The 19,235-nt window shown below is 40.9% G+C and overlaps 1 protein-coding gene across 9 annotated transcripts in view; it reads right to left on the minus strand.

The window, feature by feature from the left end:
• Positions 1-28: 28 nt before the first annotated feature.
• The window catches only part of NCOA5 (nuclear receptor coactivator 5), a 29,281-nt gene continuing 10,074 nt past the window's right edge, over positions 29-19,235 (minus strand). For 4 of the 9 annotated variants that reach the window (XM_072632371.1, XM_072632374.1, XM_072632375.1 and 1 more), the window contains 7 exons: positions 18,929-18,995; positions 8,450-8,944; positions 7,538-7,674; positions 7,088-7,214; positions 6,028-6,227; positions 2,908-3,237; positions 29-2,053 (listed from right to left, as the gene is read on the minus strand). In XM_072632371.1, the coding sequence (XP_072488472.1) occupies positions 1,434-2,053; positions 2,908-3,237; positions 6,028-6,227; positions 7,088-7,214; positions 7,538-7,674; positions 8,450-8,944; positions 18,929-18,995 (1,976 nt within the window). In that variant the 3' untranslated portion in view covers positions 29-1,433. The remainder of the gene's footprint in view (positions 2,054-2,907; positions 3,238-6,027; positions 6,228-7,087; positions 7,215-7,537; positions 7,675-8,449; positions 8,945-18,928; positions 18,996-19,235) is intronic. The other 5 variants (XM_072632372.1, XM_072632376.1, XM_072632373.1 and 2 more) reach the window with 4 other exon arrangements.

Here is a 19,235-nt window from a genome sequence, read left to right on the forward strand (position 1 = left end):
TGAAAACCATCCAATAGGACAGACACAGTTTTCACATTTTTCTTCTTTAATTAAAAAGTAATATTTTTATCTTATTAACAACGCAAGAGTTTCAAAGAGGAAAAAAAAAACACTATGTAACACAAACAGGTTGGAACATAAAAAGCTGCCACCTAAAGGACCTTGAGTTTTCTAAACCATGTTCAAACAGCTGCAAGCCCCGGCACAGCTAGAGGCCCAACCTTCTGGCCCCACCCAAGCCCCAGAGTCTTTGGCTCAGAAGGGTGGAATGAGCATTTTCCCCAAGGAAAGAGCAGTTTCCTTTGGTGCCAACAGAGAGCAGAAGCCAGATGCTCTCCTACCAACAATTTCATTCAGGCTCAAAACTTGGGAATGGAAGGTTAGGTGTACATACCAAGATGTACTGCAGCTGCTAGAACATCTGCCCTCAAATTATCCCTTGCCCCCAACTCCTCTCCTCAAAAAACCAAACAAGTGGGTTGAGATGAACAGTCTGTTTCTCCAAGCTAATTGCTCAAAAAAAAAAAAACCCAAAAAACAAAAAAACCCCAAAACCCCAAAAAACTGAGAAAATGGAATTCTAGGGCCAGGTTCTAGAATTGCATTTGCTTATGTTATAAGGCTCCTTACCATCCTCCACCTGATAACCACCTGTGGGAAAGCTACTAGGCCAGTCACAGGACAGGGACCTGGGGAATGGGCATACAATCAGGGCTAAATTGTTAGTGAGTGTAACTATTTGGTCTGTGGGGATGGCTAAGTTAAATGCAAAAACCCTGAACAGGCTGAAATGGCCATGGAGACACTGTGGCCAATTCCTTCCCCAAACCTTGGGGGAAGATTTTATTAAATCCCAAACTGGCCTCTCCTAGCTTTTGCCTCTTTTTTTGGAAGGAGGGTGACACTGTGTCTACTCAAACCCAGTTTACCAATTGCTTTTTTGATTCCCCCGAGTAGGTTTTGCAGAATATAGATTTATGTTGTGTTAAACTGGCAAGCTTTCTTTTCAATGCTGCCTTGTTCTAAGAAGGCTGGTGGCTCTTTGAATGAGCAGAGGCAATGGCTCTGGACCACGATAAACAAAATGACATTCCAAACTAAGTGGGGCACAAACTTATTTCTGTTGGCCCAAGGAAGGGCCAAACCCAGGCTTCAGTTTCTTCGTCCCATAAGACCAAGGAATGCCTGACTGCCAACTCGGTTCAGACATCTATGCTTCTGCTCCATAAATTTTGGAGCCCATCAAACTCTGCCCATAGAGGGAGGTCAACAAAGCTGGGTGTGGGAAGAAAAGGTGGTGATACAGGTTCATGACACTCAGTAAGGATGTGGTCAGGTGGACGGAGCACCCTTGGAAAAACTATAAAAATGTGGTAAGTGGTTGGAGGAGAGAGGAGTAGGGATTAAGGGAGGGTGAGATTGACAGATTAGCATCAGTAATGCCTCTGGTAGGATCCCAGGGGCGCTTGGGATCGTCCCACCTGTGCTGTGGTTTGACTCACCAGGTGAGAGAGGGCAGGGCCACTCTGGATCAGGGTGTCCAGGGCTTTCTGTACACTTGGATTATCAAAGTTGATATATGTGGAGGACACTGGCCTTTGGCCAGCAACATTGCTTGCAGGTGCCAGGCGACTGGAGGACTGGCCGAAGAGCCCTTGAGATGGAGCCCCGGGCCTGGGGCCTACGTTGCAGGCAGAGCCTCCCTGTCCCAAGATACTTGGAGGCTGGTTGCCTGAGGCCTGTGATCTCTGCTGAGATTGGTTGTTAGCCATGGTGGCAAAATTCTGGTTCTGTGTGCCTGCTGGGGGAGCTGTGGCAGGGGTAGGACTGCTGTTGGCCACAACGGCTGCTGCAGCAGCAGTGGCGGCACCACTATTAAAGAGGCTGAGGATTTTGGCCTGAAGCTCCTGCTGTGGGGTAGGGGCTGATGCTGAAGCTGGTGTAGCCGGAGGGAGTGCCTGACTGCTCTGGAGAGGCTGGGGGCTAGGCAGGCTGGACTGGGATTTCAGTGAAGTGCCCGAAGTTGCCCCAAGGGGTTGGCCGGAAATAGTAGCTGAAAAGACAGAAAACAAAGGGCTCTAGCTCAAGTCCCAGGCAAGGGCAGGGTGTTCAAGAGGCACAGAGAGAAGAAAGTGTGGAGTATACTTAACATTTATATTATTCATATCTACAGAGGTTATGGCTTAGGCTTCCCTGACTGGCCCACTTTGTGGCTTTTAGAAAGCATCCCAGTTCCCACAGAAAATTACTGAAGTGGGCCCAAGAAATTTACAGCCTCAGCCCCATCCTCTATCATAGGATCATAGGATTTAGAGTTGGCAGGGACCTTAGAGATCATCTAAGTTCAACCTGCTCTTTTTACAGATGAAGAAAACTGAGGTCCAGAGAAGTTAAGTGACTTGTATGAGGTCACAAAGGGAGTAAATAGAAAAATGAGATTCCAAATCCAGTATTCTTTCCACTACACCACATTGTCTCTTTCAAAACATTAACTGAAGGATCAGAATTGGTATTTATATACCAAAGCAAACTTCTTTTCAATCAGGAATATATGTAGTAAGGAGGGTAAGGAGAGCAGGGTTGGCAGGAGAACCACTGACACTAAAACCACAGTAATATAAAGGAAAACAACCTTAAAAGACTTTAGATCTCTGATCAATGTGGTGACCAATCATGACATCAGAAAAACAATGGTGAAGTATGTCTCTACTTCTTGGCAAAGACAGTGGATCAGAGGTGTGAAATGAGGCACACATTTTCAGACATAGCCAATGTGTTTTGTTTTGCTTAACTATACAGAATGACCCATTCCCCCCAGAATATGGGTCAGTGCCACCCTTCCCATCTGAGTCTGGAGATTAGCAATGCAGAATCAGAATGTCACCTTGGCCCTGCTGCACAGCTCACCTGGCAGAAGGTCTGTGCTGCTCCTTATAAGCCGTTCCTTCCGCTCACGTAAATAGGTAATGATCTTGTCTGTTTCTTCAGCGGTGAGGTACCTGTTATCAGCCAGTAGATTGAGGAGGCTCTGGATGGCAGGTGGGTGGCCTCCTCGTACCCCTTCCTCCATGGGGGTTGCTGCTGCTCGCTCCCTTTCCTGCATAATTGCCTCATCTGCCATCTTGGCTGCCTGCCTGGCAATTTCCTCTCGTTCCTTCTCCCGAGATTCAGTCTTGTAGCGTTCGTAGTTCCTTGCTACCAGCACCATGGCATCTGCTTGGGGCATATTACGATGCTCTGCGAGAAAGAACGACACACGCACTTGAGCTATTTCCTCCTAATGACAGTTCTGAGTAGTTTCAGGGCTGGTATCCACCTTGTCTTTCCTGACCCTAAACCAACAAGAAAATCATTATAGTGATGGGATAGACAAATAGCAAAGAGAGACCAGGACATGGTGAATGATAACTTTGGTTGAGAATAAGTAACTTTGCAAGGAACTAGGTTTCAGAATCTTTTAGCTCAGGGTTAATGGAAAAAGTCAAAGTTACATAAATGCTTCCTTTTCTATACTCCACTAATTTCAAATAGATACACAGTTGCACTATCAATGAAAGCAAGTAGAAAGCAGGTAGGAGGCCTTTCTAGGGGCCAACGCATCTGTAGGGGAGTAGAAGCAGAATGTTCTGTCCCCATACTCTTTGAAATACCTTTTCTTCCTTCCTGCTCAGACGTCAGCTCCCTCCTGCCACTAGCCCATGAGTTGAGTCAAATGTCTGACTTCTTCCATTAGGACTAACTGCACTCAAGATTAAAATGTCAACCTAACCCACTCATTCCCCGTAATGTGGCTTTGTGGGACCTACACTATTCTTCAGAAGGCAGGCAGAAAGGCTGCACTATTCCAATGCAACAAAAATGAATATAGCTAATTTTTTTCTTTTAGCCTCTAAGGAAAGCTGGGCAGGGATTCACAGCCAAAAAAATTTTTATTAAGCACCTTCTATGTGAGAAGCAATGTACTAAGTACTGCAGATAGACAAATGCAACAAAGACCCTGCTTCCAAAGAGACATACATTTTTGGACATGGTAAATATGGGAATTTGCTTTGCATGATCATGCATATTTGTTAGAAGTTTGTTTTATTTTTTTTCGGGGGGGAGGAAAAAATAGTGCTTGATAATTGGGGAAAAATATCTAACAGAATTTATCTAAAAAAACATTCTGCTCTCAAGAGGCTTCTGATCTACTGGAGGACAAATACAAAACTCATACAAGGTAGAATGAGAAAATTCAGACAATGTCATAAGAGGAAAGACATGTAAATCCTGCCTCCCTTATCATCATGCTCTTACTCATTCTTCTTGAAATATCCTCTTCATTCTTTCCATTTATCAAAATTCCATCTTTCCTTAAGACCCAGCTCTAGCTCCTACTAAGTCTTTTCCTGCTATTCCAATTAACATTTTTTGCTCCTGAACTCTCTTTTTCCTGAACCTACTGCTGAAAGAGCAAACGATATTAAATACTAAAGCACTGTGGGTGGGTAGGAATGGGAGTGAGGGAGCAGAGTTTAAGATGGTCCCTACCCTCATGGAACTTACAGTTTGGTAGAAAATAGCAATACAGATACTAGACAATATTACATAATACAAGCATTAGAGAGTTTTACAACAAAATTCTACGTGTGTTCTGATGGGGAAGGTGTGTGTTCGTCCTTCGTTGCCGAAGAAGACCATGCTATCAGAGAAATAATGACATGACTTGCACTCGACTTTGTTTTGGGAGGGAGGGCTGTGCAGGTCATCAGCCTCACTTCTCCTCCAGAGCCATCTGTTTCCAGTAACCAGATATTCATCAGGATGACTGGAGATGGCCCAGGATGAGGCAATTGGGGTTAAGTGACTTGTCCAAGGTCACACTGCTAGTGAATGTCAAGTGTCTAACTCCTGCACTGGTGCTCTATCCACTGCACCACCTAGCTGCCCTGAGGGGGCAGGTCATTAGCAACCGGTAGAATCAAGGAAGGCTGAGACCAAAGAGTTAAACGTCTGGGTTAGTAATCACACAGCTAATGTTGGAGCTGGGATTCCAATTCAGTGCTCTTCTCACTATACCATGTTGTTGTTCAATTGCTTCAAGTGTGTCCAACTCTTTGTGTCCCCATCTGGGGTTTTTTTGGCAAAGATACTGGAGGGGTTTGCCATTTCCTTCTCCAGTTCATTTTATAGATGAGGAAACTGAGGCAAACAGAGTTAAGTGAGTTGCCCACACACAGTTGGTAAGTTACTGATTCAGTATTTGAACTTGGGTCTTCCTGACTCCAGGCCTGGCAGTCTATCCACTGCACCATCTAGCTGACCACTACACCACGCTGCCTCTTAAATATATTCCTGTATATTATGAGGACTATTCAATCAAGATATAAAATATCTAATCAGCTGGGACAGACTCCTGTGAATTACTGGCATAAATGAAGATGTTCTGTAGGGAAGGAGAAAAGCTTTGAGTAGTGCACCATAAAATGTCTGATTTAAAACAAAGAACATCAACATACATAAAATGTCAAAGGTATATGGGATGATCCAATGAAACTCTTATTACAGATAAGGAAAAAGTAGGCCAGAGAAGGGGGTGATTTTTCCAGAGTTACATAGTTAAGTGGTAGAGCTGGGTCCAGATTGCCTGACTCCTCTTTCAGGCTCTTTGAATTACTCCTCAATACCATGGAGGGTTGATACAATGAGTCCACACTATAGAAGTAAGGTGCAGCTTATCAAGCTGGCTAAGAGTAGTATTGTTTGCTATATCCTTTCCCCCCTTACCTGTATCATCTAAAAGATGGGAGAACTTATGGTTGCTCTCATCCCAAATACATATGTAATCACCTAGAAAACCATTAAAGCCAGGGTCTTGTTGGCCACATTGTGGAACTGGAAACCATTAATTATCATTGTCTCTAAGTTCCTTTCCCATCTACTTCTGATCCTGATTGCCAATGTCTATGGAGGAATACAGGATGAGGAATAGAGGGATAAAAGAAGTCCTTCTAAGACTGACCTATAACTTCTAACTAGTAACCATACCTTGTGGAGTACCAAACATGATATTGACTGTACAGGAGCGATGAACTTGGTGCTGCTGGGTGATGACAATGGCAAAAGGAGATCCCCCCCTGCCAACATCCTCCAGGGCCTGTGACAGTGACATCTCTGTGTTGAGGAAAATTAGGTCTACCACCATGCCTAGGTCTCGAACTTTCCTCCCCACGGACTCAGCATAGTCTCTGGAAATAACCATGGCCTTGGTTAGTATACACTCATGGCCTACAAATCTAAAGACTTTGTTCTTGAATTGTCTTCAATTCCCACTTTACCCTCTATGCAAACCATATGGTTTTGGTTTTTTTTTTGAGTGGAAAAGGGCTTTGAAGGCCCATCTAGTTGAACATTCTTATTTTACAAAAAGGGAAATGAAAACTGTCACAAAAGAACTAGAGGCAGAGTAGGGACTCAAACTCAAGTCTCTCAGTTACTACTCTGCCTTCCACGACTTGTCATGCATAGTTTTATTTGGTCAAAAGAAAGCTGTCTACGCTTTAAAAAGTGAACATCTTTTCAGAGGGCAGCATGGAGTCTGCCTGCTGCTCAGTGTCTCTACTACCTCCTTCTCTTTATCACTGATTTGGAATAGGCTGTTTAATCTCAAACTATAAGGCATTATAAAGAAGCCATTCTCTAGGCACTTCATGAAAAATAACATGGCAATGACCATATCTATATCCCACCATACTCCTTCCTTTCAGCCCCATAGCAGACACTTGGCCTTTTGATGAGCAGAATGTTAAACAGAGGTGAGCACAGCACAGCAGTAAACTTTCTTGCTTTGGTAACACTGAAAGACTGGCAGCTTTGCAAGGTCATGGCCCTTTGCAAAGAAGTCTTTGTTCTCTGCTGAGCTCAGTGATGGATGCTCAGTGAGCACAGGATGTACTGCTTGAGCAGTGTGGCGGAATGTGTAGGGGAGCTCAGGAATGGCACACCATCACCAGCACCTATATAGCCCATGCCCCTTATGGCACAAATGGTTTCCTAACATTCAAATAACTGGTCCATACTTAGGAGAAGGCTCCAAAGGGTCTCTTACTTTGTCTGCTTGTTGACCACAATCACAGAGCAATCTACAGGTCTTTCAGCATCAAAGCGCCTTTGGATTTCCTCAAAATATTGACGATACAGCTCTTCTCTACGTCGCTCTTCACGTTTCAGACGCTCTGTAAGGACAGAGTCAAAGAAAAGCTGAAGAATGACCACTAAAGAGCCAGTTACGTTCAAATTTTTAAAAAGCATTTAAAAAGCATTTCTGCTCTCAACTTCACAAAGGTCTTAAATAATAGACTAAGTTACTTTTGGTCAGACACAGACATCTTTGTACTATGTGTGCCACATACCTAGAAACACACTGATATCCTTCCCCTCTTTCCCCCTGTCCCCAACAAATAGTTATTAAATTTGTCATGCTATCATCTTTTCATCCTACTCCATCTACCTAACATAGGATAGGAATGATTTTTATTAAAGAAAACTGGCACTCAACCTTTAGCACGGGACTGACTTTCTGGGCCTGGTGGAGCTCGTCCATCAAAGTGGTCTCTGTAACGATCAAAATAAGTGTCATCCTTCCTTCTGTAATACTCTTCCATGCGCAGATAACGGTCATATGATTCTTCTCTTCTGCAAAGTAAATAAATATGTACTGAGAATTAAGTAAACAAACATGAGTAGTAGGGACACTGCTGGATTTTTAAAAGCAGTCTCCCCATTTGATCATACATAGGTCAGAATTCTGACAGAGTAAAGAAAGAACAGAACGCCCATGAGAAGGGAAGTAAGACTCCAATAAGAGAGATAGTTAGAAGGTGCAAGAGAGAGCAAAGTGGACCTGGAGTTGGGAAGACCTGACTTCAAATCTAGACTCAGATACGAACTAGCTGTATGACCTTGGGCAAGTCACTTAACCTGTCTCAGTTTCCTCATCCATAAAATGGGGACAATGATACCATCTAAATCCCAGGTTGTTGTGAGGATCAAATGAGCTATCTGTAATGTTTCTGGCAAACCTTAAAGCGCTATTATTATTTGTGCCACAGTCCTCTCCAACAAAAAGCAACACTATAGATGTTACTCCTCTTATTTTCTCCAAACTACCTATGTTCCACAATATAAATCAACACCCTGTGCTTTTTCTATACATAAACATGAATATGCTTCATTTCAGCCACAATGAATGTATCCTCATTAATTTACTAAGAAATTGTTTACTGAGTGCCCACCACAAGGGACAGTTCCTGCTTCCATAGTGGCTACAACAAGCACATTATGTAGGAACAAACATCTTTATCTTCATCTTATTCCTGGTTCCTACAATACAAATAGATGTGCATATTGCCCTTCTTACAATTTATATAGAGAGTGGATCTTACCAGTATCATACAAAATTGCCACATACCTATTATAGACAGGATCTCGTGAATCCCTCACATCTTGGTATCTGTCATACATAGGGTCTCGTGGGGCATCCCGAATATTACGCAGATCTCTCATATCCCTGGGATCTCTCAGCTCTCGAGGATCTCCAAGGTCCCTGAGATCTCTTATATCTCGTGGATCCCGCATGTCTCTGGCATCTCTGGGATCCCTCATATCCCTGGGATCCCGCATGTCTCTGGGATCTCTTGGGTCCCGCATGTCTCTGGGATCTCTTGGGTCCCGCATGTCTCTAGAATCCCTGGGGTCCCACATGTCTCTAGAATCCCTGGGGTCCCGTATGTCTCTAGAATCCCTGGGGTCCCGCATGTCTCTGGCATCCCTGGGGTCCCGCATGTCTCTGGAGTCTCGGGCATCTCGGCCATTCCTGCCATCCCTGGGTTCTCTCCTTGGGCTGCCTCGAACTGGGGACCGATCCCGTCTTGCATCCCGACCATCTCCAAAACCATATGGATCCCTGTGGGGAAGGGAGCAGGAAAGTACTGTGATGAAAAAGACAGCAATGGCCCTTCAACTCTTAAATACCTGGTATAGCCAAACTGACACCACCCAATAAAGTCTACTCTTCAAATCAGAGCAAACAGACAAGAGTAGCTAGGACACTGCTGGATTTTTAAAGACAGTCTCCCCATTTGATCACATATAGTCCAAAGAGTTCTGACAGTACAAAGAAAAAACAAAATGCCCATAAGAAGGACTATATAACTATCCAGTAAAAGCCTCACAAGGGAAAGAGAGATGGGATAAGCTGATAAAAGAAGTCACACATGACCAAATAATGAGTTTTTAAGAAAGAATATTATGCCCTTCAGGCAGATCATGAAAAACAAATTTTGTGAGTGATGGCTGTCTTCAGCTTTTAGAAAATTATGGTTAAAATGTCTGCCTGTATAATCAAACTAAACTTAAAGGAAATGGACAGCAAGGTACAATAGATCAACAAAAACAGATTCTCCAGATTACTGTAAGGTGACAAACAAAAATTATGTACTGACTTAACGTAGATTAATTTGTGCAGCTTTCAGGTAAAAATTTATATGGTGCACTAATCTCTATGCATTGACTAACGACATTTATCATACTACAAAGATCATTTGGTGATTCCAAATGGATTTTCTTCAGAAGATACTTCTCCCTAGATAAGCCACCATCTTAAGTGTAACATGGCTAAAACTGAATTCATTATCTCAAACCGACTCCCTTTTAGCCTTTTCCATTTCACTGCATTTGTCTCTCATTCAACAAGGCTCAAATTTTTCTTGTGTCCTGTTTATTTATCTTTTCCACTCCACACTCAGTTACCCAATCTGACAGATCATTTTTCTATGATTCCTTTCTCATCTATTCTTTCCCTTTATCTTTCCACTGTCATCAACTTAGTTAAGGCTCTTATCTTTTCATGCCTATACTACTGCAACTTCTTAACTACCTGAATCAGTTTTCATTCTCCACTTGACTCCACACATGAGACCAGATTAATCTTCTTGAAATATTCTGCTTCCATATATAACCCTCTATTCTAAAAATCCCAAATTCCTTACCTTGTTAAGGACTTTTGCATTCTGGTCTCTACCTTTCTAATTTTATGAACCACTTGAATTCTTAGATACAGCCAGACAGTTCTATTCATTGTTCAAACATATATGCATATTCCTGCCTCTGCCTTTTTGCTCAGGTCATTTCCCGTCTGGGATAATCTCTACCCCTTTCCCCTCAATGCCAGTCTCTATTTGTCTAATTCCTATTTTTCCTTTCAAGGCCCAGATCAAAGCTCACCTTCCTCTACAATATCTTACCCAACTCAAGTCATTAGTAATTTCACCCTCTTCTGAATTCCTATAGTAAGATGGTGGTACTTAATCTCCACACCAGTTATGGAACAACTTAATATGAGTTCTTGTATTATCTTTTTATATATGAGTTCTATCTTATTTAGTGGTAAGCCTCTCAAAAGGCAAGAATGCCACATTTCTTTCTATCCTTGACACAGAGCTTGCCAGATACTTAAAAATGTTTGCTAATAACAATAGCTTGGCAAGTAATTTGGATTTCATTCCACTGACAGACTACAGGTCAAAACTAATTTAAAATACTAAAGGAGATTCTAAGATAAGCACTGGTCATCCATGAATTTTGAGATTTGTTAGTATTTCTATATTACCTGTTAATGCAAAAAATAAAATGTAATATTAGAGTATTTAAAAGAGGAAAAATAAACAAATTTTTTTTTTTTTGCAGATCTGTCTATCCATCCACCTATCTATTATCTATATATCTGTCTGTCTGTCTGTCTACCTACCTATCTAAAGTTTCTACTCTCTATCAGTCCAGGCAGCTCTCACATTATGTAGTGTTGTACTGATGAAGAACAAAATGTGGGCAAATACTCAGAGCCCAGTGGGAAGAAGCAATTGCAGAGTATTTTGAAGCCATTGTGGATTGGAGGATAAACCCACCCTGGGGAGTGTTTGCAAGCAGTCATTAGAGTTGGCAACAGCTTTTAGTGTTTTCGGCTGGCTCCCAGGACTCAGAGAGATCAGTAACCTGACAGACCACAGACCACAGACACACACACACTCCCAACACATACAGAGCCAGTCAGTCAGCCAAACAACCAGTTTTAAGGCTCAGAAAGGCCTGGGGGAGGGGGAAAGGTAAAAATTTCATATTCTCACAGTACAATTGCAAATAACTAGGAAAAGGAAGAAAACTTCATGTTAAATTTTCTTTATCTTGATTCAAATGAAATACCTTACTTACCTGTTAGGTGTCCTTTTCTGGAGGCTGATTTTTAGCCTAGATTCCCAAATAATGGGTACAGGCTTGCCGTTTATGACAGATAAGACCTCCCCTTAGCACAAGAGTTTTTAAAGTCCATCTGAAACAACCCTCTAAAGCTTCCCTCAATTATATGCTGAGTAAAAAGGTAGAGAAGTTAACAGTCACAGCAGAAAGACAGGAAAGAGGAAAAGGAGTAGTGGGGGGTAATGGAAGGGAAGATATTACTCTAAAATGAAAAGGCAAGTAATTTTCTTTCCTTTGGAAGATGAACAGCATGCAAGATTGCTCTTCGTACAGGGACAAAAAAGCTTTAGGTCTACTTCAAAACCCAAATGGGGGAAAAAAACCCCCAGCCCCAGAACAAAATAGCCCCTGCTGACACCCCCTACATCTTACTCAAAACAAGAACACTGATAACAATAAGAAAACTACAATGTGTAGGATTCAAAGTGTCACTAGAATAAAATCTTCTGTGTGAGAGATTTGACCTTAGATAACAAGTGGTTCAAAAGCAGGTTTCTTAAGCATAATAAGGTTCACAACACCATCCCATGATACTAGAGGTGTTTCAGTAAAAGAAACAAATGTATCACCTCTTCAGGTACCAGGTTATTATGGGCTAAAGAGAGACCAGTGATTATAGACTTTCAGGGTTGAAAACTATAAATCAGATATAGGCAGGTTAAAAAAAAAATCACTTCCAAAATTATGTCCCAAATTCCCTACTACTCAAAAGAAAACAAACACTTTTTACCCAAGGAGGGGCTGTCCATTACAGAGGACTGGGACAGATATGAGAAACCCAGGCCGTCAGTCTAAGCTGTTCCTTTTTGAAGTGGTAGGTATTTTTCATTCAATTTTGCATTGTCCATTCAGGTGCCATAGGCCCAGAATATAAAGAGAAGCACTAATTGATGAATCTCAGGATGCTATTTGCATCTTCTTTCTATTGAGAAATGAACTGATGCCTTAGAAATAGGATACTGCAACATGGCTTTGGGTGTCATATCCAGAATGGTTTCTGGTTCTTCATCCTCTTGGAAGGAGCTGGACCCAATGTCTTCTTTATTGCTTCTTACTGCTTATCATCTTATATCATGTGTTCCTTTGCCTTGGAAAACTAGTTTTTCTTTCCCTGCTTTACTCCCCAAGAGAATTCTCCATCACTCATTCAAACTTCTGCTTTGTCAAATAAATACAACTGTGTGAGAGCTTGGTTATTTGTCGCAAGGTTGCATGATTCCATTGGAAACCAGGAATGTAGAGATGTACGTGATTCGGGGAAAGAGAACATATTAAATCTTTTAAGTTCCCTCATATGTTGCAAATCAAGTCACAAATATGCTGGTTCTCTCTCTGGGGAGAAAGATGGTCTTGCTCCATGCATTAATTTAAAATCTCTTGTTGTCTCAGCTGGATTCATCATTCCAGGTATAGATGGCATTCACTGAGGACTGAATGCTCAGTCAAAGTACTACAGGACAGAGGAAGAGATACCAGAAGTAAAGAACCATGAAGACTACCTATAGATATGGCTGCCTCACATCAAAGAGTTAATAGTAATGAAACACAAGAGTTTCATCAGTCCAAATAAACTGGTGCTCTGTTGAAAGCTCCTTTAAGATCCATGATTCTTGATGGATAGATTTGACATGTTTTCCAAAATTAAAGATGAAGTGGTAGAGAGAAAATAATCCAAACATGATATTAAAGATAATTCTGTTGTTTCTTCTTCAGGTCATATGGAAATGCCTGGGAAATATGGAGTGTACCTGGTATCATTACAGTCCTTGTCTTTGCCTGGCATTTTCAGGGAGTTAATGCTTAATTCCTTTGAGTTTAGCATTACTATTTGACATCTTATCACTCATGATAAGATGTGCTAAATCCCAATTGGGAATCAAATGGCCTAGATCTATAAGAGACCAATGATTCAGTGTTGACTGGGCTCTGATTCGAATTTTTTCCAAAGGAGAAACCCTCATGTAGAGTCATCTGAAGGTGTAGCTTCCCAGTCAAGATGATTAGAACACACTTTAACAGAGGGTAATATGTACCTATGATTCACTTAGGAGATATTACTTAACAGAAAGATGAGCTGGCAGATGCCCAGCCCACCTTAAGACATTTTAAGCGGCGACAATCCTGTGTAAGCTTTTATAATTACTGGAATTTGTTTCACCATTTTCAAGAAAACAAGGTAACTTTACAAAACAAAGATGCTCTGGCACTTAGACACCATTTTCTTATGAAAAATGAGGAAGAATGAAGTCCCAACCTAAACATATGCTCTTATTCAGAAGAGGTAGTAAATGGCACACCATTTTTATTATGGTAGAAAGTAGCAATCAAGGAGAAAGGCACATAAAATTTAGGTAAGCACCAACTACGTGAGCGGCCAACATTTCAGCGTCTTCAGTGATAACTGCGGGCTTTCATCGGAAAAAGGCATGTGAAGCAAGGAGGGTACTTGATACCTCCAAGAGAAGTGACAAAATTCTTTGTGAGACCAACCACACACTAGAAATATTACTATAAAGTTCTATCTGTCCAGAACTCTTATCGTAGAGATAATGAAGAGAAGTGACAACATCCTTTGTGAGACTAACCACACACTAGAAATATTACTACAAAGTTCTATCTGTCCAGAACTTTTATCTTAGAGATAATGACAAAAATACTGACCCATTGATTTAGAAGTTCTGTTTTGAATAAATTCTTTTATTTGCTTAGCTTTACAGTATTAAAGGAGCTTTATTTTTTGATATTAGCATTCACTTTTCTTTTTAGATATTATATTCAGAAAGGATTTTGGTGAATAAACACATTCCTTTTTTTCCCCCCAGCAAATCAGCATGGCTATTTAAAAATGCATCATGTTATGACAGCCTGCTGGGGAACCCAGTGAGCAACATATTACCAAGAGGAAAACTGATTCTTAATGGAATCTGAATTAGCCCAGTTGTCCCCACTGTTTACTGTAATAAAACAGCAAGCCACTTCCTACTGTTACCTCACTCCCCAAATCTCATCTAAAACTCATTTCTTAGGAAGGTGACATTAAGAGAAATACAGTGGTGATCTACATGGGTACACATTCACATTTGGTAAGGGCACTAGAGTTCATTTTAAAAGGTAGCGTCTAAGTAACATTGCTTATATTTTTGGTTATTTAAAAAAAAAACAAACAACCCAACACTATTTTCCCTCTATGGATGGTGGTACATTTAAGGCTAGGAAATGTGTCTTCATTAATATTTTGGTGAATGGATTTTGACCTGTGTAGTTAGTTATTTCCCTGACACAGCCAATGATTGTGGACTATTTACCATCAATGGGAAATGACAGAAGCATTTAGTTAAACATTCATTAATAAATTTAATACCTAGCATCCCACTCAAACCATATTAACAGGAGGCACATTATCTTCTGTCATCTCTCTTATTGCTCTGCCTTGTAGGTGACACACACAGATACCACTACAGTGACTGTAAGTATCTCTTGGAGAGGAAAGGAATGGAATCATACCTCCCTGTGACACAGTGTGAATACTCTCTGCAGTGTAATCAGGAATATTAGAAGGGAGAACAGTGCATTTCCTCCGTGAGCGATTCAGGTCAAGGAACATAAGTGGTACCAATTGGAGTTTCTTCAAAAATGGATACACAACACATCCACTTTCAATTTATTTGGCAACCACAGTCAGTTTCCACTTGAACTGTTTAGTTTTACCATACACAGATAGGATATACTCTATATCCACCTGTATACCAGAAAAAAACAAGAAACACAGGCCTAATTTACATGTTTACTTGAGGGGTTGTGGAGTTCAGCAGGAAGAAAACAGATGTGTCCACTTAACATCTGAGAAGGAGAGCAGACATAAACTGGGTTTACTGAAGTTCAGCTGAGGTTTTGCACGTGTCTCAGAATGCCTAAAAATTTACTTGAGCTCTCTTAAGATACACAGAAAAGATATACAATATACCTTTCATTCATTCATTGACAAGCATTTATTAAGTGCCTACTATGTGGTAGATACTATGTTATGCACTGGAAATATAAAGACAAAAACAAAAGAATTTCTGTTTTCAAAGAGCTTACATTCAGTGGGCAGGGAGAAACTTATAGACACAGAACAATAAAAATACATACAAAGTGATTTCTGGGGGAGGACGCTAGCAACTTGGGGCAGGGGGTAATCAGGACTAACTTCTTAAAGAAGTGGAATCTGAGTTGAGTTTTGAAGGAAGCTAGAAATTCAACAAGGTAAAGTTGAGAAAGGAGTTCATTCTTGACATACAGAACTGTCTTTGCAAAGGCATGGAGACAGGTACAGGCTGTGTATAAAGGACACCAAGTAGGTTAAATTGGCTAGAAGACAGGAATGTATGAAAGAGAGTAATGGGCAATAAGTCTGAGAAGCTGAAGCCATGCTATGAAAGACTTTCAAAGTTAAATAATGGAATTTTTTTTATCTTAGAAGGATGTTGGAGCCATTAAGAGTTTCTTGAACAGGATAATGATATGAACAGACTTGTGCTTTAGGAATATCACTTTGGTAGCAGAGAGTAGATTGGAAAGGGGAGGGACTGAAGGCTGGGAGACCAATTAAAAGATTATTCCAGTAGTTCAAGGGAGAGGGATCTGAACTAGATTGGTAGCTTCATACATGGAGAGAAATGAGAAAGAATAGGATGGTTTATGGATATAGAATCTACAAGAAATGGCAACACTGTGGCTGTGAGGTAAAGTAAATAGGTAACAATAAGTCTCAGGTTTTGAACCTGGGTGATTGAAACACAATAGCATTGTCAATAGACATAGAGAAGCTAGGAAGAGTGAAGGGTGCATGGGAAAAGTTCTGTTTTAGACAGGCAGTTGGAGACGCCTTTGGGATATCTAGCTGGAGATATCAAAAAAAAGTTGGTACAGGAGCAAAGTTCAGAAGAGATAGTGGGGTTGTATATGTAGATATGGGAGTTATCTACATAGAGGTTATAACTGAACCCATGAGAGCTGATGAGATTAAGAAGAGAGTGAGTATGGAGAGAGAAAGGGGCCCAGGAAAGTGCCCTGGGGTACAGAGAAGCACAGACTATAGGACAAAGATAAAATAATGATTCATCAAAGAGACTGAGAACAAGCAATCAAACAGACAGGAGAACCAGGACAGGGCATTGTCATAAAATCCACAGAGAAGTAAATGTGGGTAGTTTGATGATGAAGAGAGGTTAAGAAGGACAAGAACTGAAAGCCATTAGATTAGGCAATTAAAAGATGATTGGTAACTTCAAGGGAAAAGTTTCCACTGAGTGATGAGGTCAGAAGCTAGATTACAAGTTGAGAGGTATAAGTTAAGAAAATGGAGACAATAAATATAGAACAGGTGTTTGGTTTTTTTTAAAATAGAAGTTTGACTATAAAAAGGAGAGATAAAGGATGATAGTTTGAGGAGATGGATAAGAAGAAATTGAAGATTAGGAAGACAAAAAGGAATGACAGAAGGGGCAAACTCCTAGAAGAGGAAGGGGATGGAATCCAAAGGTAGAAATAGAGGGGTTGGCATTTGCTAGGGGAAAAAAAAGACTATTTCCTTTAAGATGGAATTAGAAAAGAAGAGAACAGAAAAAGATATTGAGGTGATCTGGAGTTCAGCATTGGGGTGAGATAAAAGCCTACAACAGATGTATTTCATTTTTTTGGTTAAGTATTTGTCAAAAACCTATGTTGAGGAGAGGGATCTTTTTTGTTTTTGTTTTTCTTTGGGGAGGATTATGTAGGTAGTTTAAGGAGAGAAGAGAAAGTTTGGACAGACTATATGAGGAGTAGGATGCAGTCAACTAGGAAAGAGTAAGAGGACCAGTGGGTATGGCAAGGGTTCAGTTGAGCCTGGATAACACGTTTATAGTGGACCCATTCAGCACAGTTCTATGATTTTGTCATTGTTCAGCAACAAGTATTTGTGAGAGAAGGTTTATGATGGGAGTAATCTTGAGTTGGGGTTAAAAAAGGGACTAGTAGAAGGATAAGGAGGAAGAGACTTAAGGGTAAAGGACAGTATCAAAATGAATTAGTTAATTATAGGGAAAAGATTTTTAAACAAGGAAAGGCCAAAGTAGGGGTGAGAGCCAAGGAAAAATGGGGTGGAGTGACTAGCAGGTTTAAGACAGGTAAGACACAGGACGAGATGGAAAGAAAGGCAATAATAACCCAATGGAAGAACACTAGTGTTAGACAGAGGCACTGGAACACTTTTGAGTGGTGACAAGATCAAAGGTAGGATCACTTCCTGTGTGTGGCTAAAGTGTAGTGAAGGTGTCTGAACAAGCAGGACTAAGCATTCCAATGTATCTTTCCAGATCTGCAGCATAACCAGAATACTTGTTAACACTCTGTATTCAACTCACAAGGGTGCACAGATCTATGTGACAGTAGCAGTGTGGTTGTATTTACAGTGTCATTTTATTTTGCAGCACAATCAACATGGAAAAAGACCTAAACTCGGAAGCATAACCATGCACCCAAAGCATGGCTTGAAATGTGCAGCAAGGGGACATATAGAATCTATCGATATACTCCACACCTTACATGAGCATAAACACATGCAAAACCACACAGCAATCATTCCATCTGTGAAGTGAAGCTGACAATATATAGAACCTTCTACCCACAAATGGTATGTTCAATGTAATTGTTCAATTAAGCTAGGGCACACAAAGTAGTGATCCATGTTGTTAACTGTACAGACAAGGACACACTGTATCCATTTCTATGTTGAAGTAATAGTGGTATTCAGTTTACCATAGTAAAAGTGTATTTTAGCTTAAGTCCAAAGCCAACAATCCATATTGAGTATTCATTTGACTCCTTTAGAGTCATCATGCATGAATATATCTGCAATCCACAACAAAACTGAAAATACAGCCTGCAATTGTGAACTGTAGAGGCAGAGAGGATACAATATATCCTCCTCTGGTGGAAGGGATAACAAAATTAAAGTTTCTCCTTTTGACAAAGATAGGAACATAGGCTTATGTCCTGAAGAGTCACATCAAGACCATCTCTTTTGTACATAACCAGAGAGAAACTGAGTGGGGAAAAGGCTCTGCATTTCCAAAAGAGGTTTTGACAGGGCTGGTGGATTTCATTTCCAAGTCGGTAACCCAAATGTGAATGAAAAAAAAATAAGGATGTGTGACACAGGGACAGCACCCTCTTAAGCTGCGCTTTTCATAAAACCAGTGTGTACTGTGGCAGCCTTTAAGAATGAAGAGATGAAACAGTGATAACTGTGCTGTAGGGCAGCATGGAACACACTGAAGACCTCAAGCAATCCTTACAGATGCAGAGGTTTTCCAGGGATACATGAGCCAGAGACAAACAGTAGTTTGTCCTCTTCAAATCCCGCGCAACATCTGTTGCACGCTGAACTTCGCTGCTGGGTTTGGTACCGGACACACAAAGCTTCCTCTGCATCTCCTGATGTTTAAAAAAAGCAGCAAGGCCCTTCACACATGGTTCATGTTCTTATCGTTCACTTGTGCGCCTCTGATTTGTTGGGGGGAAGGGGAAGAAGAGACACTTGGTGGATGAAGTTTGGCTTAAATCCCCAAAGCCCGACTTTCCCAGGGTAATTCGCTGCTTCAGGGTACTTTACCTTCGTGCTGGGCTGGGTCTTGCTGGAGCCGTATTCATATTTCTTCTTTCCGCTGCCTTATTAATATCTGAAAAGAATAATCAACCCATCTGTTCAATGCTACGGAATAAAAACAAGATCATCAGCACATTTCAAATGAGAGTAACAACAAAAAAAAAATACAATTGCCAAACAGATGGTGCAAGAAACATCCATTCAGCAAAGAAACATTGTCACTTGGGCAATTTTTATTAAGGCAGCACAATGTTATGACTTGATAAGGAATGGCCCTTAGATTTACAATGAATACAAATCTTGGGCAAAACTG

This window comes from Notamacropus eugenii, chromosome 1 (assembly GCF_028372415.1).
Source record: "Notamacropus eugenii isolate mMacEug1 chromosome 1, mMacEug1.pri_v2, whole genome shotgun sequence".
In the NCBI taxonomy this organism is placed as follows: domain Eukaryota; kingdom Metazoa; phylum Chordata; class Mammalia; order Diprotodontia; family Macropodidae; genus Notamacropus; species Notamacropus eugenii.